The following is a 26,124-nucleotide window of genomic DNA, read 5'->3' on the forward strand; positions in this document are numbered from 1 at the left end:
ACTGAAACAAATTCATTGAGAAAAAGGAAATTTTACAAAGTGATGGGGGGAAATCTCCAAAATCGCTGAAAGTAGCACTTCCAAACATCACATAAAGATTTACTAAGAATAATATATATATATATAGAGAGAGAGAGAGAGAGAGAGGCATCCTGGCTAGTGACCTCGAACAGATCATTTAACTTTCCAGTGCTCTAAGCAACTCTCTAAGATCATAAGTTGCAAAAAAGATGAAGACTTGCCTTGTTAGAGAATATTTCCTTACCTAGTTTCTACAACCTATACCAATGAAATCACAGGTCCAATCCCAAATATATGCATTATTTTATTTATTGTGATTAAAGGCAACATGATTCAATAGAAAGAACGGTATGTTTGGATTCAGAAGACCTGCATTCAGATCCCAGTCTGTCATTTGCTAGCTGCATGACATAGACAAGCCATTTAAATCTCTTTAGGTTTCAATTCTTAATCTGTAAAGACAGAGGATTGGGCTAGGTAATGTTATCTGTTAGAACCCTTCCAAATCTAAATTTATAAGATGGTGAGCTAGCATTCTATGACTTTCCTGTAGCTAATAAAACAAAAGCAAAATTTCAACGCAGGCCTTTTCTGATTCCAAACCCTGCATTCTTTGAACCGCATTAGGCTCAAAAGAAACTTTATTCATCAGTGACTTGCTGGAGTTCTTTGAACAGACACAGGGCGCCGCTGTCGGCCAATACCAAGTCAGAAATCTAGATGAGATACCCTGGAGCTTCCTTTAAAGCTATTTTCTGCAGTCACAAGGATTCGATTCCAGAAAAGACTCGGACTCGTTCCTTCATAGATTCTGCCCCGGAATATATTGATTCATTCCCACAGATAACAGACCCTCAAGACATTTTACATTTCAGTAAGTATTTGAAGCAAGGCTTTTCAGGGACTGAAGAATCAGCACGAACTAAGAAGCTGAAAAATGAGAAGGATCACTGAGCAGGGGGACCGGATCTTGTTTCTGTTACTGGCCTCTTTGTTCTATCGGGTATTTTCCGAACACATCACCTACTCGATTCCAGAGGAGATGGCGAAAGGATCGGTCGTGGGGCATCTAGCTAAGGATCTGGGGCTGGAGGTCCGTGACTTGCCGGCTCGGAAGCTGCGGGTGAGTGCAGAGAGGGAATACTTTAGAGTAAGTGAAGAGAACGGGGACTTACTGGTCAGCAACAGAATAGACAGGGAAGAGATCTGCGGGAGGAAACTAGTGTGTACTCTGGAATTTGAAATGGTGGCTGAAAATCCTTTGAACTTTTTCCGTATAACTATCGTGATCGATGATATTAACGACAATCCTCCGCGATTCAGTAGAAATATAATTGACTTGGAAATCAGCGAGATAGCGCTGCCTGGGGTAACGTTTGCACTGGAAACTCCTCAGGACCCAGATGTAGGTGTGAATTCACTACTGCAGTATTTTCTAAGTCCGGATTCCCATTTCTCCTTACTGCCAAAGGAAAATCCGGATGGCAGCAAATATGCAGAATTAGTATTGGAAAAATCACTGGACAGGGAAAAGCAGAGCTCCTATCACTTGGTTCTGACGTCTGTAGACAGCGGAGTCCCGGTTCGAAGTAGTACAGTAGAAATTAGGATCAACGTCACTGACGTCAATGATAACTGGCCAGTCTTCAGCCAGGATGTCTACAGAATCAGTTTGAGGGAGAACCTGCCCCCTGGGTCCTCTGTGCTTCAAGTGACAGCTACGGACCAAGATGAAGGAAACAATGCGGAAATCACTTACTCTATCAGCACAGTGGAGACACCGAAACACCTGTTCAGATTGGATGCTAAAAGTGGAAAAATATCAACTGAAGAAGTACTCGATTTTGAAAAAGGAGAAGGTTACACTATTGGAGTAGAAGCAAAAGATGGAGGAGGTCATACTGCTCACTGTAAAATTCAAATAGAAATTCTAGATGAGAATGACAATGCCCCCGAGGTGACCTTTGCTTCAGTATCCAATCATATACCTGAAAACTCCATGCCTGGAACCGTTGTAGCCCTGATCAAAACACTTGATCCAGATTCAGGGATAAATGGTGAAGTACTCTGTCGTGTAAAAGATAACGTCCCATTTAAAATATCCTCTTCTAGCAACAACTTGTATAAACTAGTTACGGATGGTTCCTTGGACCGTGAAGAGATCCCAGAGTATAACATTACTCTAATCGCCACAGACAAGGGAAACCCACCCCTGTCCACCAGCAAAATTCTCACCTTGCAAATTACAGACGTCAATGACAATCCCCCAGTTTTCCTCCAACCTTCTTATGTAGTTTACGTCCCCGAGAATAACCCCTCCGGAGTATCTATCGCGTGTGTCTCAGCCACTGACTTAGACCTAGAGGAAAACGGCAGAGTGTTGTATTCCATCGTCAACAGCGACCTGGAACCTCAACAGTTATCATCTTACGTTTCTGTCAATAATCACAATGGGCATATTTTTGCTCAGCGCTCTTTCGATTATGAGCAAGTCCATACCTTCGAGTTAACTTTACAAGCCCAGGATGCTGGCTCTCCAGCTCTCAATGCCAACGTCACTGTACGGGTGTTCATCGTGGACAGGAATGACAATGCCCCAAATATCCTTTACCCTGTTCTGGGACCAGACAGATCGGCCCTCTTCGACATGGTCCCTCGCTCTGCTGAGCCCGGTTATCTAGTGACCAAAATAGTGGCCGTGGACGCAGACTCGGGACACAACGCTTGGCTGGCTTACCGCGTTATACAGGCCACAGATCCTGGACTCTTCAGCCTAGGTCTGCGCACAGGCGAAATCAGGAGTGCGAGGGCTTTGACTGACCGAGAGTCTGTCCGGCACCGCCTTCTGGTCTCTGTGCAGGATGCTGGCCAGCCTCCTCTGTCGGCCACTGTGGCTCTGCACTTGGTCTTTGCAGATAACCTACAAGAGGCGCTGCCGGAAATGAAGGAAGAAAACAAGATTGCCTTAGACTCTCAGTCTGAGCTACAGTTTTACTTGGTAATAGCTTTAGCGCTCATCTCCGTGTTATTCCTCATCACGGTAACACTAGCCATTGCCCTTCGATTAAGAAGGTCATCAAATTCCTGTTTTCAGGTGGATCTTTGTTCTAAGACTGGTCTGAATCTCCCCGCAAACTACAGTGAGGGGACTTTACCATATTCTTATAATCTATGTGCTGCTTCGGAAGTTGGAAAAGTGGAATATAATTTTCTTAAACTGACTGGGGAAGTGGCTCCCCTGCAAGATTTACTCTCTAATGACCCACCCTTGGTCTTCAATACCGGTGATGAAAATACAAAGGTCATCTCTGACTTGGTTATCTCTTCTCACGTGAGTTTCTTCATTCACTCTTTCTAATGTTAATGTTTCATGTCAATTATCTAGTTTTTAAAAATGCAAATAGTGTAATCTTACTTGTTCTAAGAAAAACGTCTATTACCTACCAGCTTCCACTTATAACATAGTATATTCTGATTCTTCCATTAACATACTATTAGGTTCTTGAAAGTTATTTTTAGAAACACAATCTCTTACTACTCCCAGCAAACTGGAAGGTTTGAAGTATGGTCAATATTTGTAGTTTTAGAAGATAAGCCTACTTAAATTCAAAGAATCTCCTCTCTGGCTCCGCTCTTGTATAATTAATTGTTTTACCACAACAACTTTCCACATATTATTTATTAAGTCTTAAAGGAGTTTCTAGCTTCTGGGATGGGAAGAACACACACAACCAGAAAATCACAAGTCCTTGAAGTGTTGGCTTATGTATTTTTTGGTGGCAAAATAACAAATAATTTTGAAAAATCAGAGCATTCTCTTTATATCCTAAAGTTTTACTTTTTCCAGCATATGTACGAATTAGACTTCCATCAAGATAAAAAATACATATTGTTTTCCAAAGTTCTTGCCTTGAATTTTTAAATACTTAATACTTTTAAATTATTACAAATCTTACCAACACCCCCATTTATTGCTTGGAATTGCAAACTTTCCTCTACCAATGAATTTTTAATCAAATATTTTCAGGACAGTTTAAGGAAAAGGTATCGTATTTATTCATGTCCTAGTTAAAACTTTTCTTTTGAACAGATATTGTTGGGAATATTGAAGTTATTGACATGCTGTTGAAGTTGAATAACATGGAGATAATGAAGTCTGAATGTCTGGGAAATATGAACTATTCTTTATATGTTATTTGCATGTATTATATTACATTTTATATATTTAATTTTCTCAGGTCTCAAGTTAATGTGGTGTAGAAATATATAGATCATTGATGCATTCTACTCTATTGGTTATATACTGTGATTTTCTAAGTCATATTTTATATCCTCTAGCTTAGCAAACATAATGTAGCTATTAATTCTCTTAATTACAAAAATTTTGACACTATTTTGTCACAATTACTAAAGTTTAAAAAAAAACCCTCAAGATTGCTTTCTTCTTTTGGAAAATACCTGATTTTTGGAAGGAGAAAGCTTTGTAATACTTTCAAATTTTAAGGGATATGGAATACAAAAAGGGACATGAGAATATACAAGCTAAACAAGGAAAACAGCATGTTCAAAGAACTGAGGTTGTATTTATGATCCAAGATAAAGAGGGCATCTACATTACAATATACAAGTATCACATAATACAATACAGTGGCAACTACTCTCGAGATGGATAAAGTGCTAGTTCTAAAATCAAGAAGATTTGAGTTCAAATTTAACGCTAGTATTTACTAGTTTTGTGATTTGGAGCAAATTTGGGGCACATTGGCTTAATTTCCTCAACTGTAAAATGGAAAATAATAGTACCTACTTCACAGGGTTGTTGTGAGGATCAAATGTGATTCTTCCTCATTTCTGCATCTGTTTTAAATAGCAAATGATGTTGAGATTTTTCTCAAATTAGATCAGAGGATAATATGAAAATCTGAGGAAAAAAACAATGCCCACTTCGTGAGGGGCAGGGGGGATGTCTGATTCTATGTAACATAAATTCATATTTCAAGAGAATATTGGGGGAAGGAGTTGATTTTACATGGGAAATTCCTGTTCCTATTTCATCTCAGGATGAATAATAAGGAAATGAAAGAAGAAAATAAAATAATCACAGAATAGTAAATTTTAGAGTTGGAAAAAACCCAGTAGCCAACTAGTCCAACTTATATTCAAGAAGGAATCCCAACTACAACATATTTTACAAGTGGTGATCCAGCCTGTGTCTCAGCTCTCCACTGAGGAAGAAATACACTTCTACCCAAATTTTATATCTTTGCTTCTTCCACCAATTGCCTTGGTTTCTGTCATCTGGAGCTAATCGGAATAAATATGATCTCCTCTTTATAGTGCAGTCTTGCAAATACTTTAAAATATCGTTCATGCTTTCCTGAGGTTTTTCTTCTCCGGGATACAATCTCCAATTATTTCAACTGAGCCTAGACTTCAGCATCCCAGTTGTGCTGCCTGACTCTTCATGACTCTATTTGCGGTTTTCTTGGCAGATATTAGAGTGGTTTGTCATTTCCTTCTTCAGCTCATTTTACAGATGAGAAAACTGAGGAAAACAGGAGACAGTGACTTGCCCAGGGTCACACAACTATTAAGTGTCTAAGACTGGATTTAAATCCTGACTCCAGGCTATTCCACTTAGCTGCTCCTCTGAACATTCTGAAGCTTATCAATATCCTTCCTAAATCATGACGCCAAGAACTGAACACAATGTTACAGGTCTGAGCAGTGAAGATAACAGAAGAATCATCATTTCCTTCTTGCCAGAAATGCTTCTCTTAATGAAGCCCAAAATTGCATTGATTATTTTGGCTGTCACATCATACACAGCCACCTCATATTGAGTTTATATGAATGTAGATATACACATACACATATATGCATACATATATATGTATATATCCCCAACTTGCAAGAAACCCAGATTTTTTTTAGACTGCTATCTAATCATGCCATCAACCATCTTGTACTTGTAAAGCTGATTTATTGAATCAATAGTAAGACTTTTCAGATGTCCTTATTGACTTTTACATTTTTAGGTTCAACTCAATGCCTCAGTTCTGTAAAGGTCTTTTGATAGTCTGTCCTAGATCAGATTAGGTGTTTCTCCAGATATGAATCTGAAAATCTGATAATTATACTATCATATTTTGCCTTTATCTAAGTCATTGAAAAGAAATCTGAAACCACTCATTGTCAAATTGGTTTAACTGAAAGAAAGGTTAAGAGTGTTTTCAGGAGAGAATAGCTACAAATAATGACGATGTCTTTTGTATCATCGCTGCATTTTGGAAAAGACATAACTAAGATATTGTTTTCAATTATATTTAAAAGAAATAAAGGATTTTTAAAGAACATAGATTTTGAACAATTTCCTTTACTTGATGGTGTGGTAACAGTGTGAGACTCTGGGCGCCGCTGTTCACCAATCAAGGAGAGAAGCATATCCAAAGATCCAGCAGGACTATCTATCCCCGCCTTTCATCTTCTAACACACCAGCAAATCAGACGTAAAACAGAAGAGGTTGCTCGGAAATTCAACCCCTGAATCCTCTGAATTCAGAAATCCACTGATTAACGCTGATTGCCTCAACTCTAAGGAACCCACGGTTATTTGGGACATAGTATTCTAGGCAGAATACACGAAACAATTCAGCCGCGCTGCAACGATGGCGGATGGACTGAAGCTCGGGAACTGCAGAAGGCAAGTAATTTTGCTTTACTTTGTCCTGGCGACGCTTTGGGAGTCGGAGGCCAGGAAAATCATCTACTCAGTGTCCGAGGAGATGAAGAAAGGCTCTTTCGTGGGCGACATCGCTAAGGACTTGGGGCTGGAGCCGCGGGAGTTACTGGAACGCGGAGCTCGCATCGTATCTCGAGGTAGGACTCAGCCTTTTGCATTGAATGTCAGAAGCGGCAGCTTAGTCACAGCAGACAGAATAGACAGAGAAGAGCTCTGCGCCCAGAGCGCGCAGTGTTTGATAGATGTTGAGCTTCTAATTGAGGATAGAATGGACCTATATTACATCGAAGTGGAAATAAAAGATATTAACGACAACACCCCTCATTTCCAGGCAGAAGAATTAGATGTTAAAATCAATGAAAATGCAGCTCGGGGAGCGCAGTTTGGGCTGCCCAGTGCGTGGGATCCAGATGTGGGAGTGAACTCCCTCCAGAGCTACCAATTGAGCCCAAATAATTACTTCTCCCTCTTTGTGCAAACTGGAGACGACGGAGCCAAATATCCAGGACTGGTACTGGAGCAGTCCCTAGATCGGGAAGAAGTTCCTGTTTACCATCTCACGCTTGTGGCGTTGGATGGAGGAGATCCAGCCCTTTCTGGCACTGCTCGCATTCGCGTGGTTGTCTTGGATTTGAATGATAACGCACCAGTGTTTACTAAATCCGTTTATCATGTGAGTGTTCCAGAGAATGTACCTGTCGGAACTGTACTACTCAGAGTGAACGCTACTGATAGGGATGAAGGAATCAACGGGGAAGTGACGTATTCATTCCAGAATCTCAAAAGACCAGTTTCGGATATTTTTCACTTAGATTCCCATAAAGGGGAAATACTAATTAAGCAGTCTTTGGATTATGAGAAAGCTAAGCTTTATGAGTTAGAAATTCAAGCCAATGATGGACCAGGGCTTTCTGGGAGAGCAAAAGTGACTGTAAAAGTCGTGGACGTGAATGACAATGCCCCAGAAGTTACCGTGACTTCTTTCATCAGCTCAGTCACAGAAAACTCTCCACCTGGGACAATTGTTGCCCTCTTCAATGTGCATGACCAAGACTCTGGGGAAAATGGTTATGTCATTTGTTCAATCCCGGCTAACTTGCCCTTTAAACTCCAAAGGTCTATTAATAATTATCAACGTTTGGTGACCGAAGGAGTTCTGGACAGGGAGCAGATTTCCGAATATAATATCACGGTGACAGCTTCTGATCAGGGTACTCCTCCTCTTTTTACAGTTACTCACCTTTTTCTGAGGGTTACAGATATAAATGACAACCCTCCCAGCTTTAGTCAAACATCTTATTCTGCCTACATCCCGGAGAACAACCCCAGAGGCTCATCTATCTATTCCATGACTGCTCGTGACCCCGACAGTGAAGAGAATTCCCGTATCACTTACTCCATTGAAGGTGACATTCAGAGAGACTACGTCTCCATCAACTCAGAGACAGGAGTCCTCTATGCTCTTCAATCCTTTGATTATGAACAGTTCCAAGATTTACAACTTCGAGTAATAGCCCAAGACTCTGGGGACCCTCCTTTCAGCACTAATGTATCTCTGACTCTGTTCATCTTGGATCAGAATGATAACACCCCTGAAATCCTTTACCCCACTTTCCCCACGGATGGCTCCACTGGAGTAGAGTTGGCTCCTCGCTCTGCAGAGCCAGGCTATTTGGTAACCAAAGTGGTGGCAGTGGATAGAGACTCAGGACAGAACGCTTGGCTGTCTTACAATTTCCTCAAGGTCACTGAACCTGGGATCTTCTCAGTCGGACTGCACACAGGGGAGGTCAGGACTATCAGGACCTTCATAGATAAAGATAGCCTTAAGCACAAACTAGTGGTTGCAGTCACTGACAATGGGGAACCCCCTCTATCTACCACAGTCAGTATCACAGTCGCTGTAGCTGACAGCATTCCTGAGATATTCTCTGACCTCAGCGACCTAGAAGCTCCTAAGTCTTCAGATAACTCTAGCCTCACTTTCTACCTGGTCATCGCTGTAGCTGTTGTATCCTGTTTGTTCTTCATTTTCATCATCATCTTACTGACATTCAAACTATGTCAATGTAGGACATCACGGTTTTTGGAGTCAACTAATGATTATATTGGAAGAGTCCCTGATACTCAGTTGCCTGGCATAGATGGAGTACGAGCTTTTCTTCAGACCCATTCCTATCAGGTTAACCTCAGCACAGACTCTCCAACGAGCCAACTGATCTTTCCCCAACCCAACTATGCAGACACTCTTCTAAGTATTCAGAGCTGTGATAAAAAGGAACCTTTATCAACAGCCACAGGGTTGCAAGAATGCAAAGATGAATCTGCTTTTGTTCAAGTGAGTTTAATTCTTTTCTGATATCTGCTCTAAAAAAAAAAAAAACGTGTTATATTTTCTAGGGTTTTCATTTGACCTTTTAAAAGATGTAGGTGGTTAAAAATTTCTATTTTAAAGATGTTTAAAAGTATATAAGATTTGGTTTGATATACTCCCTGTTAATGTTTAAAATATGAACCTTGTGGGATGTCATTCAGTATAGTTTTACTTGTTTGGAGAATGAGACCTTTTCCATGTTATTTATCTTATACTTACACTTTTAAAATTTTATTTCATTTTCATTCCATTGTCATCTTTTGTTTTACATCACATTTGTTCATGAATGTATTTCTTTCCCCAATCTACCCTAGAAAATTAACCCTTATAACAAAGGCAAAAAATTAATAAACTCATAAGCCATTTTTAACAATTTATGCAATATCTCATGCCCATAATCTCTGCAAAGAAGGAAGGAATTGCATTTTCTCAATTCTTCCCTAGAGCCAAGGTTAGTCATTTTAGTGATAGTATTTAGTTCCTCCTTTTATTTTATCTCCTACTGATTTATTGTAGACATTGGGCATATTGTATTCCTAGTTCTGATTTCTTCACTTTACAACAATTCATGTTTTCCCATAGTCTTTGAATTCTTCATTGTCATAAACATATACTGCTTACACAAATGAAAGATTTTTTGACATACGTTTTTATTTTGAATTTTAAATCCGTTCTTTCCCTTCAACCTTTCCCCTTTCCATGAAGAAGGTAAATATACCAACTATACTTGTGAAATCATTCAAAATATTTGTCAGTTTCCTTTCCTGTTTTGTTAGCCAATCTGATGAGTGCATTAATTATTTTAATTTGCATATCTCTAGTTATTAGTAAGAGAGCACTTTTTAGATGACCATTGACAACTTTAATTTCTTCAGTAAATTTCCTGTTCAGATCCTTGATCATTTAGCAATTAAAGAATGGTTCTTATTTTTATGAATTTGGCTTGATTCCCTATATATTTGAGAAATAAGGCCTTTATCAGAGAAACTTGCAGTAAAAAAAAGAAAGAAAGAAAGAATGAATGAAAGAAAAAGAAAAAAAAAACTATTTCCTCCAGTTTCTTGCTTTCCTTCCTATTTTGGCTGCATTGATTTTGTTTGTGCAAAACTTTTTAAATTTAATTAATCAACATCGTGCAATTTACTTTCTGTGATCCTTTCTATCTCTTGTTTGGTCATAAAATTTTCCCTAATTTGACATATCTGACAGATAATTTTTCTATGCTCCCCTAATTTGCTCATGTCATCATTTACATTTGAATCATGTACCTGTTTTGACTGTAGCTTGGTATACTGTGTAAAATGTTGATCTCAACCTAGTTTCTGCTAAAATGCTTTCCAGTTTTCCCAGAAATTTATGTATAATAGTGAGTTCTTGTCCCAATATCTTGGATTTGGGGGACTATAGATTGCTATAGTCATTTACTTCCATCTATTGTGTACCTAATCTATCTCACTAGTCTACCACTCTATTTTTTAGCCAGTACCAGAGTGTTTTGATGATTACCACTTTGCAATATAATTTCAAATCTGGTATTGCTAGACTGTCTTCCTTCCCTTTTTTTCATTAATTACCTTGACAATTCTTGATTTTTTGTTCTTCCAGAGGAATTTTATTATTTTTTTTTCTAGATCTATAAAATGATTCTTTGGTTGGTTGGTTGGTGTGGAAGTGAATAAGTAAATTAATTCAGGTAGAATTGTCTATATTGATTTGGCCTATGAGTAATTAATAAGTCTTCAACTGTTTAGATCTGTCTTTGTGTGAAAAAATGCTTAGTAATCGTATTCACATAGGTCCTGAGTATGTCTTGGCACATAGATTCCAAGTATTTTATATTTGGATACTGTTTATAGTAATTTTTAAATGGGATTTCTATTTCTATATCTTTCTGCTGGATTTTGTTGGTGATATATAGAAATGTTATTAATGTATATAGGTTCACTTTACATGGTGCAACTAACTAAAGTTAGTTGTGTCAACTAGATTTTTCTAGTCACTTTTCTATGGTTCTCTAAGTATATCATCATATCATCAGCAAATAATGATAGCTTTGTTTTTTTTTCCTTCCTTCAATTTATTTTTCTTCTCATATTGCAATAGTTAGTTTTTCCAGTTCAATCTTGAATACTAAAGATGATAATGGACATCTTTGTTGCACTTCTGATCTTATTGGGAAGGCTTCTTGTTTATCCCCATTACAGATAATGTTTGCACTTAGTTTCAAATAAATACTACTTATAAAAACTCTATTTGTTCCTGTTTTTAATAGAAAAGAGTTTTATTTTGTCAAAAGATTTTTTCTGCATCTGTTGATATCATGATATTACTTTTGTTGTTGTTTTGTTGTTGATATTGCCAATTGTGCCTATTTCTAAAATTGTACCAGTCCTGCATTCCTGGTATTAATCCCTAGGATTTATCTCATGAAAGGATCTTTGTGAATCGTTGAGTAATTGAATATGTTCATAAGTGTACTAATTTATGTAAGCAGCATATATTGAAACTGCCTAAGTTGTATAAGGTAGCTTCATTTTTTTACAATTTTTTAAATGAGGAATGAAGGGTAATTTGTTTAGCTTCTTATTCTGAGTAGAATTCCAGTTTCATGACTACAGAAAATTAGAAGCAGTTGGACAAACTTACTGACCATTTGGAAGAAATTCAGGAATAGACCGGAAGTAGATTCTTGGTCTATGGGCTATTTGGATGTTCTTAATCAGTCTTTTAAGGCTTCTAAAGTTCTGTAGATGTTGTGTTATCAGTATATGGTATGTGTCAGTATTCAAAAAGAGTGTTCGTAATGATAGATTTTCAGCATTCACTTTTTTTTTTTTGAAGGGCAGTTGAGATTAAGTGACTTGCTCAGGATCATACAGCTAGTCGGGTCTAAGACCGCATTCGAACTCAGCTTCTCCCACCTGGAGGGCAGTGTTCTATCCACTATGCCATCTAGCTGCCCCATAATTATAGATTTTCAACAAAGCATCACTATAATGATATCTGGTCAAATAAAAATGAAAAGTGACCAGAAATTAAAATAGTTTCCCAAACTATTTTGTTAGAAAATTAAACAAACCAACTTAATGTTGTGGTATGTGTACTTGATTACTTCTTGTCAATTATATACTTGGTGTTTTTAAAAAGGAAATTTGGTATTTTGCTATACTTCATAGGGTTAACTTTGAGATACATTGTCTATACAGAATGGCCAAACAATAAAGTGATTCAATTGAATCAGTTAAATAACCTTTCAAACCAACGAAAATAAGAGTCAAATCCTGAAGCCATTTCATTGTGTATTTATATGGTTTTTGCATAGGATTCAATGACTGACATGATATATATTTGCTTTTTATTTATTAGCTATTCCTATGATCTTGAAAATAACATAAACAAATGATATAAAATAAATTGCAAAATTGTTATTGTATCTGAAAATGTTATTACTTGTGGAAAAATCTTATAAAAGCTCTCTTCTGATTTAGAAAATTCTTGACAGAGAAAAAATACCTTTTAAAATGCATTCATCACTTTTTCTTTAAAAAAGAAAAAATGTTCACCATTCCATTCCCAGTCCCAAAGAACTTCATAAAAGTTTAAAATAGAACAAGGATCCAGTGACCAACTCATTAGATAAATTACCCCTATGCTTTTTGACTCGATTCAGACTGGGCAAGCTGATAGCTTTCCTTAGAGTGCAAAATTGGCCCAAATAAACTTCCAGTGATATTGATATTCATATCACTCTGCAATGGCAAAAACAAGAGCATAGAAAGTTCCAAATTAGGGAGTTCATATTATCTTGTCTAAAGTAATTTTTATTTGCTTGGAAGAGTTAGGTGCATTCCTGTCTTCAAACACTATAGGACTAATGTAGGTATTAGAAAATATTAGAAATTGTACATTCAAACATGGAGAGAGCATTTTTAATTGAGAATAAAGTTGGTAGAAGGGTACTGAAATACAGAAATCAGAAGTGATGATTACAATCAACACAGAGAAGCTAGAGCGCTTTACATTGAATGTTACAACTTTATTATCCCTCTTTGAAGAAACTGAGATTCTGTGACATCAGTTATAGTTGCTTAATTCTTGAAACAGAATTTGATCCCATCATTCTATCTAATATGGCATGGTTTTGAGGAATTTGATATTTCAAAACATTGAATTGTTACACTATGCAGAAGCTGGAAATACTTTGAGAAGCATATGATTTATCAATAACTGCAGTTTCCTTTGCGGACTCTGAGCGCCGCTGTCGGACAGTACAGAGGCAGAACTGAATCACGCATTTATTGGAGCTTCCGTCTGGGAGATACTCTGCAATCACAGGAATCGCCCTCAGAGAAGAGCCGGCATTCAGTGTCTACGGCTAGCTCCACTGGAGATCCCGCACAGATTTGTTGCCACACCGAATATCCTTGGTTGCAGAGGCTCTCAGGATCCCCGTGCAATTGGAAACGGGAAAACAGATTTCCCTGAGTTGAAGAGAAAGCAGGAAAAAGAAAGAAAAATGGAAAACCAGACCAGCAGGGTACTGAAGCTGCAGGTACTGTTTACTTTCTTGGTGTCTTTGTTCTGCCTAGGGCTTTTAGAGCAAATCCGCTATTCTATTCCAGAAGAAATGGTGAAAGGGTATGTGGTTGGAAACCTCGCTAAGGATTTGGGGCTAAAGGTCCGGGATTTAAGAGCTCGGAACCTGCGGATTAGTGGAGAGAGAGAATATTTTTCTGTAAGCTCAAAGAGCGGGGAATTAGTGATCAGAGAAAGAATAGACAGAGAGCAGCTGTGCGGAAAGAAGCCTGTGTGTACCCTCGATTTTGAAACAATCGCTGAAAATCCACTGAATTTTTTTCACATAACTGTGGAGATAGAGGATATTAATGACCATTCGCCACAATTTAGTCAAGACTGCTTTGATCTGGAAATAAGCGAATCTACCCCGCCAGGGGCCAGATTTATCCTTATATCAGCACAGGATGCAGACGTAGGCATCAACTCTCTTCAAAAATACCAACTCAGTCCCAACATTGATTTCTCATTAGTGAATAAGGAGAATAAAGATGGCAGTAAATACCCAGAACTGACATTGGAGAAGTCTCTGGATAGGGAAATACAGAGTTCTCATGAATTGTTCCTGACTGCTGTGGATGGTGGAAACCCTGCTCGAAGCAGCACCGCTCAGATACGGATCAAGGTCACAGATGCTAATGATAATGCTCCTGTCTTCAGCCAGGACGTTTACAGGGTCAGTCTTCCAGAAAACCTGCCCCTCGGTTCCTCGGTGCTGCAAGTGATGGCCACAGATAAAGATGAGATGGTCAATGCAGAAATCACTTTCTCTTTCCGAAGCACAGGCCAAGACTATTGGCACGTATTTGGTCTAGATGTTAATAGCGGGGAAATTACAACTGCAGAGAGTATCGATTTTGAAAAAAACAAAATCTACTCATTGGTGGTGGAAGCGAGGGATGGAGGTGGACTAGTCACACAATGCACAGTTGAAATTGAAGTTTTAGATGTAAATGACAATGCTCCAGAGGTTATATTACAATCCATACCTTCTATAATTCCAGAGGACATTTTGCCCAATACAGTAATTGCATTGATCAAAACTTATGATAAAGACTCTGGACACAATGGAGAGGTGACTTGTAAAATAAAAGGTAATGTCCCATTTAAAATATTGCCTTCCTCAAAAAACTCTTACAAATTAATGACAGATGGGCCCTTGGACAGAGAACAAATCTCAGAGTATAACATCACCGTGATTGCTATAGACAAAGGAAACCCCTCTTTATTCACCAACAAAATCCTCACCCTGGTGGTGGGTGATGTTAATGATAACCCTCCTGTTTTCCTACTCCCTTCTTATGTCGTTTACATTCTTGAGAACAACCTTTCTGGGGCCTCCATTGCTAGAGTCTCAGCCTCTGACCTGGACCTAGAGGAGAATGGCAGGGTGTCTTATTCCATCATCAGCAGTGAACTAATGTCAGGATCTTCCTATGTGTCTGTCAATGGCCACAATGGGGACATCTTTGCTCAGTCCTCCTTTGACTATGAAGAGGTCCGAACCTTTGAGATGATTCTTCAGGCTTGTGACTCAGGATCTCCAGCTCTCTGTGCCAATGTTACCCTGCAAGTATTCATAGTGGATCAAAATGACAATGCTCCAAATGTCCTCTACCCTATCTTGGGCCAAAAAAACTCAGCCCTCTTCGACATTGTCCCTCGCTCAGCTGAACCTGGCTACCTAGTCACAAAAGTGGTGGCGGTGGATGCTGACTCAGGACACAATGCCTGGCTGGCCTATCACGTATTACAGGCCACGGATCAAGGTCTTTTCAGCCTGGGCCTGAGAACAGGTGAGGTTCGGACAGCACGAGCTTTAACCGAACAAGACTCTGCCCGGCACCGACTTCTGGTTTCTGTGCAAGACAGGGGACAGCCTCCTCTGTCTGCTACAGTGGCTCTGCATCTAGTCTTTGCAGATAATCTGCAGGAGGCGCTGCCTGAGATGAAAGAGGAGCTCTCCGATATGTTAGACCCTCAATCTGAATTACAATTTTATTTGATATTAGCTTTGTCTCTGGTCTCCATGCTCTTTTTTGTCACAATAATTATGGCCATCATACTGCACCTTCGGAGATCCTCCAGTCCCAAAGAGTGGGGTTGTTTGAAGTTAAATATTTGCTCTAAGTCTGGATCCGGTCTTCCAGCAAACTATTGCGAAGGTACTTTACCTTACTCCTACAATCTCCATGTGACCATGGACCAGCGAAGGATAGCGTTTAATGTCCCCAAATGCAATGGTCCCTTAAATCCAGGACAGGATCTTCTTTCCTTTGATTCGTCTCGGTCTTCATACCCACCTTTTGGAATCAATGATTCAACTTCCTGCTCTGAGACTCTAATTATGGTGAGCTTTTCATTTGATTCTTCTTCTTCTTCTTCTTCTTCTTCTTCTTCTTCTTCTTCTTCTTCTTCTTCTTCTCTTCTTCTTCTTCTTCTTCTCTTCTTCTTCTTCTTCTTCTTCTTCTCTCTCTCTCTCTCTCTCTCTCTCTCTCTCTCTCTCTCTCTCTCTCTCTCTCTCTCTCCTTGCTACATTTAATCCCCGCAGTTTATCATTACCATAGTTGACAACTCATTTCAGGAAAGTAAGCCATATAGTATCACAAAGCTGTAGTTTAATAATCCTGGTTTTGCCATTTCAGATTTCGAACCGTTTTCTTTTCCTGGCCAAGGTTGCACATTTATTTTATGTACACATCCATCAGGGTGTAAGTAGTTTGACGAATTAAAGAAACATAATAATAATTGTCTTGAGATCCTGACGAGGTGGCTCCTTCCTTCTCGATTCACCAAATGTGAATAGCTAATCATTTTAAAACAAATATTATATATCCAGATAGATTGTGAAGGGGAAGAGGGAAAGTTTAACGAAAACGCTAAGATATAATTAAGTATCTTTCTTCTTCTTTAGCTCCTAACCCTTTCTATTCCTATCACAACTTCAGAAAAAGATACTTTGTTCTCACTTACTGAATCTACATCAGCTTCAAGTTCTTCAATTTATTCCATGCAAAATGCGCTCCAGTTTTTCTCCTAGCCAAAACCAATCTCTTTTCTACCCTTGGTTTTGCTTAGCCACTAAAGGAAAATATTTCTATGAAGAAAAACAATTATGTGCAACTCCCCCTACCCCCATATCCATTTTTTCCTTTCATTCCATAAGCAAGATTAAAAAAAAAAAAAAACACCTCTTGTATCTTGTGGGTTGGAGATCTAAGCCCTTGGAACTAAATTAATTCTGACCCTACTTTTCTACTTTCATTTCTATTACAAATTTGACTTTACTTCATACTAAAGTTCTTTATCTGTTAGGTTTTGGATAAATAGTATGCATTATACATTCTTACAAGGTAACTGTAGAGTTGGAAAACAGCTTCTTTTCCTCCTTTTAAAAAAACGTTTTTATTGACAACTTCTTTTTCTTACACCATCACAGGAATCCCAGATATTCCTTTCCTTTTCCTCTCAAAAAGTCATCCCAAGTAACAAATTTTTACGTAATTCTTTAGTTACACATTTAGTATGCAACTTATTTATATATGTTCTCATGCTTGCTTGAATTATTGAATCTCATCAGTTTAATGACCTAATATTAACTACCTAATAAGAATATATTTAAGAGAGGCAACGTAGGATAGTGGATTGTGTAAAGGTGTCTCAGAGAGTGGAGAACATGGGCTCAAATTCTGCCTCTGACCTGTACTATATGTGTAATCCTAGGTAAATCCCTTAATATCTCAATACCCTCAGACAACTCTCTAAAACTGTAATTTGTAGCTGTGGTGAGGAGTTTCCTGCACCAAATGAAACAAGGTCTAATAAACTATGTAAGTAATCTTTCAAATCGTGTTTCTCAATGAAAATCCGGGATTGAAAGAAGAGAAAAGGTTTATTCTATTTATTTATTCTTTTGAAAATTATTTTAGAAAGAAAAGAAAAGAAAGGGAAGTCAAAGTAAAACTGTCCTCCAAACAATATTGTGCCGGTTATATGAAATTCTAAAGTACAAACCTGTGATGTCGTATATTTAAGAATTGTATTCGTTTATATGCTCATACTAAGACTGTTAAAGGAGTTGGAATATTTAAATTACTACTTCTAAAAGGAACGAAAAGTAAAGTACAAGTATTTCCTTTTTTATGAAGTACAGGGGTGAGGGGAAGAGCTCGCTTCCAAGACATACTTGAAAATCTGGCAAATGTGAACAGGACGTTAAGAGTTCCAGTTAGGACCCATAAATAGTTTATTGGAATTAACATTTAATTATGCTATAGACCTTTATTTCCTTTTGTCATTCCCTCCGCCTCTGAAACAAAAGAATGATAACTTCCTTCAGACTATAATAAGTAAGAAAAAATAGGGAATAATATTATGTAGTAAGAAACAATGGCATATAATGAAAATTGGGTGGTTTTCCTTTTCTTTCCAACAATGTGTGCGCGATTGTAATAATTGCTTAGTACTCTGGGCGCCGCTGTTCACCAGTCAGGAAGAGAGCTGACACAGAGAGCTCCCACAACTCTTAAAGCACAAAGTCTCGGCAAATCAGACATACACAGTCTGGGGCCGCACAGAGACAACCCCTCTATCCTCCAAGCTCAGGTCTCAACCTTTGGATGATAGCTTCGGGATACAGATACAAGAAGTGATGTAGACACAGTCTGTATTACTGGAAAACTCGATAATTTGGCAACAAGAAAGCGATGGCTGCTTTTCAGAGGTTCCGGGATTGCAGAAGGCGAGTCTTGCTCTGTTTTCTTCTGGGGATATTGGGGAATACTGGAGCCACGCAGATCCGATACTCGGTGCCGGAGGAGATGGAGAAGGGCTCTTTTGTGGGCGATTTGGCCAAAGACCTGGGATTGCAGTCATGGGAGCTAGCGGAGCGCGGAGTCCGCATCGTTTCCAGAGGTAAGAAGCAGCATTTTGCTCTGAATATCAGAACCGGCAGTTTAGTCACTGCGGACAGAATAGACCGGGAGGAGCTCTGCGCTCAGAGCGCCCAGTGCCTGCTGAATTTCAATGTGTTGGTGGAGGATAAAGTAAAACTCTTTGCAGTGGAGGTGAAAATAACAGATATTAATGATAATGTACCGAAATTCCAAGTAGAACAAGTAGAAGTTAAAATAACTGAAACCGCAGCTCCAGGAATGCGATTTCCTCTTCCGGAAGCCTTTGATCCGGATGTGGGGATGAATTCCCTCCAGGGCTATGAGCTGAGTCCCAAGCACCACTTCTCTTTGCTTGTGCAAAACCGAGCTGATGGAGCCAAATATCCAGAGTTGGTGCTAGAGAGAGCCCTGGATCGGGAGGAGAAACCTGTTCACCACCTCATCCTCACCGCCGCGGATGGGGGAGATCCAGCACATTCTGGCACAGTTCAAGTCCTCGTGACTGTCCTCGATGCAAACGACAACGCTCCAGTGTTTACTCAGTCCGTGTATAGTGTGAGTATTCCTGAGAACGTGCCCAAGGGGACCCTCCTGCTGGCAGTGAATGCTACTGACCCAGATGAGGGAGTCAACGGGGAAGTGACCTATTCATTCCGAAGACAGAATGAAAAAAGCCTACAGATATTCCAGGTTAACCCAAAGACTGGGGAAATAACAACAGCTGGAGATCTAGACTATGAGAAATCGAATTTCTATGAAATAGAAATACAAGCTGAGGATGGCGGTGCTTTTTTAGCAAGAGCAAAAGTTCTAGTTACTGTCTTGGATTTAAATGACAATAGCCCAGAAGTAACCATCACTTCTCTATTTAGCCTAGTGACTGAAAATTCTCCTTCAGGAACCGTAATTGCCCTTTTAAACATTCATGACCAAGACTCGGGGGAGAATGGCCTTGTCACATGTTCCCTCTCGGAGAATCTTCCTTTTAAACTAGAAAAGTCAATTGATAGTTATCGTCGTTTGGTGACAAACGGAGCCCTAGATAGAGAGAAGGTTTCTGCGTACAACATCACCATAACAGCTGTAGATCAGGGAACCCCGCCCCTGTCCGTAGACATTCACATCTTCTTGCCGGTGGCAGACACCAACGACAACCCTCCTATTTTTAGTCAGGTATCCTACTCGGCCTACGTTAAGGAGAACAATGTTAGAGGGGCCTCCATTTATTCTGTGATCGCCTGTGATTTGGACAGCGAAGAGAACTCCCATGTCAGTTATTCTATTGAAGAGGACATCTTCCTCGGGGCACCTCTATCCTCCTATATCTCTATCAATTCAGAGAATGGAGTCCTCTATGCTCTTCATTCCTTTGATTATGAACAGTTCCGGGAAATGCAACTTCAAGTGATAGCTCGAGATTCAGGGAACCCTCCCCTCAGCAACAACGTGTCTCTGACTCTATTCATCCTGGATCAAAATGACAACGCCCCGGAAATCCTGTATCCTGCCTTGCCCACCGATGGTTCCACAGGAGTAGAGTTGGCTCCTCGGTCTGCAGAGCCAGGTTACCTGGTGACCAAGGTGGTAGCAATAGATAGAGACTCTGGCCAAAATGCCTGGCTGTCCTATCGTCTATTCAAGGTCACAGAACCTGGGCTCTTCTCTGTGGGTCTGCACACTGGAGAAATCAGAACTACCAGGGCTTTCACGGATAAAGATGCTCTCAAACAGAATCTAGTGGTGGTGGTCTCTGACAAAGGGGAACCACCTCTGTCTGCCACTATCAGTGTCACAGTGGCAGTGGCAGACCGCATCCCTGAAATTCTCTCAAATCTCGGTAGCCAAGAGGCCTCCTCCGATCTTGAAGAGTCTAATCTCACACTCTATCTGGTCATTGCAGTAGCTTCCATTTCCTCCTTGTTTTTTGCCTTCATCATTGTCTTGCTGGCACTCAGGATATGGAAGTGGAAGACCTCTCAGTTCTTAGGCTCAGGTAGTGACCATTTAGGGGATGTCACTGCTTCACAGTTCATGGGCATTGATGGAGTTCAAGCTTTTCTCCAGACTTATTGTCATGAGGTTTCTCTCACCACTGACTCTCGGAAGAGCCATTTGATATTTCCCCAACCCAACTATGCTGATACCCTCTTAAGCCAGCACAGTTATGAGAAAACAAAACCACTATTAGTACCAGAAGATGATTTGAAGAGTTCTGCTCATGATCCTTCTTTGGCTACCGTGAGTTTGTGTTCTGATCTGTTTTGCTCTTGTTTCTTCATTATCTAATAGGATTTGTTTTGGTATGGTTTATATTATATGGTTTAACAGAAATTTGACAAAGTGTCTCCTGCTCCTATTTACCTTCTGTTGAAACTACTATGCTATTGAAATGGAATGAATGTGTCAGTATCTATCGCATTCATCTGGCATTTTTATTAATATCCTATATAATAATTATTTAGGCATCTATGCATAATATTTAGATTTGATCTCTTAGCCTAGTGGAAACAATAGGTTTTTTTTTTCCCACGATAATTATATAAATTAATTAGAAAGCCATGCTAATGAGATAAAGTCAAGAGTTGAGTTCTCCCAAATCACACTAAGCATATTATATATTCTGGTTACATGAATGAAAGTCAAAGCTATACAGACTATCTCACTTTTTTAAAAAAAGCTATTTTCTGAAAAAGGGAGCTGATACAAAAAAAAAGTGCATTGAGCAAAATATATGGTCTTTACTAAAGACCACATATGGTCTTTACTAAAATATATATATATATTGAAGAGTCTAATCTCACACTCTATCTGGTCATTGCTGTAGCTTCCATTTCCTCCTTGTTTTTTGCCTTCATCATTGTCTTGCTGGCACTCAGTGGAAGTGGAGGACCTCTCAGTTCTTAGGCTCAGGTAGTGACCTGTTCCAATAAATTAGCTTTGTTTGTTGTGGTTTCCTTGAATTTGAAAATAAGCATTGAAAGTACTAATAAAACTGGTGAAAGTTTTCATAGTGATTCATGGGGATGATTTTGGTAATTACATTAGATTAGTTCATTTTTCAGCATTTCTTAGCATCCCTCTTTAAGGCAAATTAGAGTTCTGTTGCGCCCTAAAATGAGTTGCAGAAAAATGGCTTTTAAAATCTTCTTTTACAAAAGTTTGAATTTAGAAAGGATTCGAATAAAAGCAAAAATGAGAAGTTTGTGGTATCATACTATTTCTTGGGATTTAAGAAAATTAGAAAGAATAGGTTTTGAAATGTCTTTTGAAGCTATTATTAAGAAAAAAGAACTAAAATTCAAATTATATTACTATCGTGGGCCGAGTCTTTCTAAAAGATTAAAATAATAAAATTTGGAACCAGGAAAATTGATTCTAAAAATCTTCATAGTTTTGCAATTCCTAAAAAAGCCTCGGAGCGCCGCTGCTGACCAGAAAGGGGAGAGAAATGGCTAAACAGTGCCCTGTAACTTCCTTCAAAGACATTTTCTGCTCAGGCTTTAGTCTGGGAGTGCAGAGGAGACCCAGCGCATACGCAGTATTTCTGCTGCGCAGATCTTGCCCCCCCAAACAAACGGCTTTTAAGTCACAAACTGAGACACTGGCCGATTTTCCCTCACTGGAGACTATTAAAACGTTGATTTAAAGGACAGCTTCTCGGGATCACGGAGACTGTTGTGCCGAGGTCAAAGAATGCTGCGCCACTCCTTGGAGCCAAGAACGACTCTGAGGAGGCAAGTATTGTTTTTCTTCTTGGCTTCTTTGTTCGGCTGCCTACTTTCCGAGCAGATCCGTTACTCCATTCCAGAGGAAATGGAGAAAGGGTCGGTGGTGGGGAATCTTGCCAAGGATCTGGGGCTCAACATTCCAGATTTATCGCTTCGGAAACTGCGAATTACTGGGGAGAAGAAATATTTTACTGTGAACTCAGACAATGGAGATCTTCTGGTCTGTAATAGAATAGATCGAGAGCAGATATGTAGGAAAAGACAGGTCTGTGAATTACAACTGGAAGTCGTAGTTGAAAAGCCTTTGAATATCTTCCATGTAGTCGTAATGATTCAGGATATTAATGATCATGAGCCGCGATTCGTTCGAAATGAATTAAGTTTAGAAATCAGCGAGTCTGTGCTTCCAGGAGCTAGATTAGTTTTGGAATCAGCAGAGGATCCAGATGTTGGGTTCAATGCTTTGCAATTTTATCAGATAAATTCAAACCCCCATTTTTCCGTGAGAGTGAAAGATAATCCCGATGGCAGCAAATACCCAGAAATGGTGGTGGAGAAATCCCTCGATCGAGAAATCCAGAGTTCTTACCACCTGATCTTGACAGCAGTTGACGGGGGCGACCCCGTCCTAAGTGGCACTACTCAGATCAGGATCAGAGTCACGGATGCTAATGATAATCCTCCTATCTTCAGTCAAGATGTCTACCGAGCAAACGTGTCAGAAAACTTGCCCCCGGGATCTTCTGTGCTTCAAGTGACAGCCACAGATAAGGACGAGGGAGTTAATGCAGAGATCACTTTCTCCTTCACAAGAATCACTAAGGACATCTTATACAAGTTTAGACTGGATCCCACCACTGGAGAAATCATTATTAAGCAGACTTTGGATTTTGAAGAAACAAAGGTATACACCATGGATATAGAGGCCAAGGATGCTGGCTCACTGGTTGCTCAATGCAAAGTTGTTTTAGAAGTTAGGGATGAAAATGACAATGCTCCGGAAATAACATTAATGTCTCTGTCCAGCACTATTCCTGAGGATACAGTGTCTGGAACAGTAATTGCTTTGATTAAAACATATGATAGAGACTCTGAAGAGAATGGGGAGATTGTGTGTCATATAGAAAGAACTGTTCCGTTTAAAATAGAATCCTCTTCCAAGAATTATTATAAATTATTGACAGACGGGGACCTAGATCGGGAGCAGACGCCGGAGTATAACATTACTATGACCGCCACAGACAAGGGGAATCCTGCTCTATCTACCAGCAAAACCATATCCCTGTACATTTCGGACATCAACGACAATTCTCCCATATTCCTCCAGTCTTCCTATGTCGTTTATGTCCCGGAGAATAATCCCTCTGGATCCTGCATAGCCCGAATCTCAGCTACTGACCCGGATCTTTACGAGAATGGCCATGTGTCTTACTCTATCCTCAATAGCGACTTATCCCCTCTGTCTGTGTCCTCCTATTTCTCAGTCAGTGGTGACAGTGGGGATTTATTTGCTCAGCGTTCCTTCGACTATGAGCAGATCCGTGCCTTCGAAATGATATTGCAGGCCCAGGATGCAGGCACTCCCTCCCTCCGCGCCAATGTTACATTGCAAGTGTTTATCTTGGACCGAAATGACAACTCCCCGAATATTCTCTTCCCGCCAACGGAACCCGACAGTTCTGTCCTCTTTGACGTGGTCCCTCGTTCTGCGGAGCCCGGCTACTTAGTCACAAAGGTAGTGGCAGTGGACGCTGACTCGGGACACAATGCCTGGCTGGCCTACCACGTGTTGCAGGCTACGGATCCCGGGCTTTTCAGCCTGGGGCTGCGAACAGGCGAAGTCAGGACAGCAAGAGCTTTAACTGACCGAGATGCGAACCGGCACCGCCTGCTGGTCTCAGTGCAGGACGGAGGCCAGCCCTCTCTGTCTGCGACCGTGGCTCTACACCTCGTCTTTGCAGACAGTCTGCAGGAAGCGCTGCCTGAGATGAAGGAGGAGCATTCCCACACCTCGAATTCCCAGTCTGAGTTACAGTTTTACCTAGTAGTGGCTCTAGTCTTAATATCTATGCTGTTTCTCGTGACAGTGATAGTGGCCGTTGCTCTTCGCCTTCGACGATCATCTAGTCCTAAAAGATGGGGCTGTTTCCAAGCTGATCTTTGCTCTAAGTCCAACAACCCCCCAAACTACAGTGAAAGGACATTGCCTTACTCCTATAATTTGTGTGTGTCGTCACACCCAGGAAACACAGAATTTAATTATCTGAAATCAACTGACCAATGTCCTCCAGGCCTTTGGATGGACACAGATGTCACTTCCATGTTATTCAAGAATAATTTAAATGGCGATGCCAATTGTCATTCGAACCTTCTTTCACAGGTAGGCTTCTACTAAATATCACATTATTTTGCATAATTTCAAGTTTCATTAATATCTTATCTAAAATCATATGCAAACCCTTGTAGCTATAGTAGTGATCTAAAATTGCTTTACTTTGATTGGTTGGTATAATTGTGCACCTATGGCATAAGATCATTCCATTCTTAGTTCCATGTGGGTATGAGATATAGTAGATGGCAACTTTCTCTCTCTCTCTCTCTCTCTCTCTCTCTCTCTCTCTCTCTCTCTCTCTCACACACACACACACACACACACACACACACACACACACTTCAGCATTATTCAACATGTCTGTCAACTTGAATCTTTAATTCTATGTGGAAATGTTATATCTGCTGTATTTTCTGACAAATTTTTGTCAACAGAATTGATATGGTGGTAAACTTGGAAGTAGTTAATCCTTTCCATATGGTTTGGAATAAACCTCATCAATTTCTTGCTGTTGAGAATTATAAAAAATGTCACTCGTTTTATTAAAGTTATTGCGTTATAATAGACTGTTTTTAAAATAAGTAAAGATATTCAGATTCTAATAGGGTCTATACTTTGACGGGTTTGGCTAATTAAGTGAAAGTTCAAAAAGTAAATTATTAGGGAAGTATTTTCTACAAATTAGCATGAGAAAACAAATTGGACATTTTTGGAGATGAAAATTTACTCTCATATAAATACATTTTAAACGTGATTAAATTGCTTCTTTTTTATTTTATGTTATTTTTTTTATTTTATTTTATTTTATTTTTTATTATAAGAATTTCTTGTAATGAAATCTTGATATTCCAATGTGAAATGGGGAAAGGTAATTGTAATTAGAAGCTCCAATAAGTATTTATATTTGTGTAACTAACTGAAAACTTCATTTCCGGATGACTGGTGCTTCTTTCGTAGAGAATGTAAAACACGTAAACCATGTAAAACAAAAACAAGAAAGTCACACACTGTTGATATTCTGGTAATCTACTGTTTGCCTAAAAGGATGCAGTAACAGATTAAGGCTCTGGGCGCCGCTGTTCACCAATCAAGAGGAAAAAGGAAGAGGAAAGACGCGGTGAGATCCTTCCAGCCTATCCTTTCTCCTACAACACAAAGAATTCCAGCTCAGAAAAGCTTATTCCTGATTTTCACGGAGATACGTCAAAAGCCTTGCAGCTTTCAGATTCTGCCAATAATCTTCCAGTAATAACGGCGACGTCTTGAGAAAATAAGAATCAGTCCAGAGCTAACTTGAAAAATAGGAGATCCAAACATTCGGTTGTGGATACAGTGATGATCTTTCTGCAGAGACTTCGGGACTGCAGAGGACGAATGCTGCTTTGCTGTCTCCTCGGATCGCTGTGGGAAACCGGGGCCCTGCAGATTCATTACTCAATTCCTGAGGAGATGGAGAA

The 26,124-nt window shown here is 39.6% G+C and overlaps 1 protein-coding gene across 1 annotated transcript; it reads left to right on the top strand.

Moving 5' to 3' along the window:
* Nucleotides 1-958: 958 nt before the first annotated feature.
* LOC127546732 (protocadherin gamma-B3-like) lies at nt 959-6,512 on the top strand. The gene is made up of 2 exons (XM_051973700.1): nt 959-3,061; nt 6,420-6,512. Exons 1-2 carry the CDS (start codon nt 959-961, stop codon nt 6,510-6,512), a joined length of 2,196 nt encoding a protein of 731 aa, XP_051829660.1.
* Nucleotides 6,513-26,124: the final 19,612 nt, after the last annotated feature.

The sequence above is a fragment of the Antechinus flavipes genome, chromosome 2 (assembly GCF_016432865.1).
Source record: "Antechinus flavipes isolate AdamAnt ecotype Samford, QLD, Australia chromosome 2, AdamAnt_v2, whole genome shotgun sequence".
Classification (NCBI taxonomy): domain Eukaryota; kingdom Metazoa; phylum Chordata; class Mammalia; order Dasyuromorphia; family Dasyuridae; genus Antechinus; species Antechinus flavipes.

Bases quoted from the DNA above. Each gene is read 5' to 3' on its own strand.
- LOC127546732 (XM_051973700.1), top strand. From the start codon at position 959: ATGAGAAGGATCACTGAGCAGGGGGACCGGATCTTGTTTCTGTTACTG. The intron at 3,062-6,419 runs GTAACACTAGCC...GTGTGGTAACAG, and splicing joins CCGTGTTATTCCTCATCACG to TGTGAGACTCTGGGCGCCGC.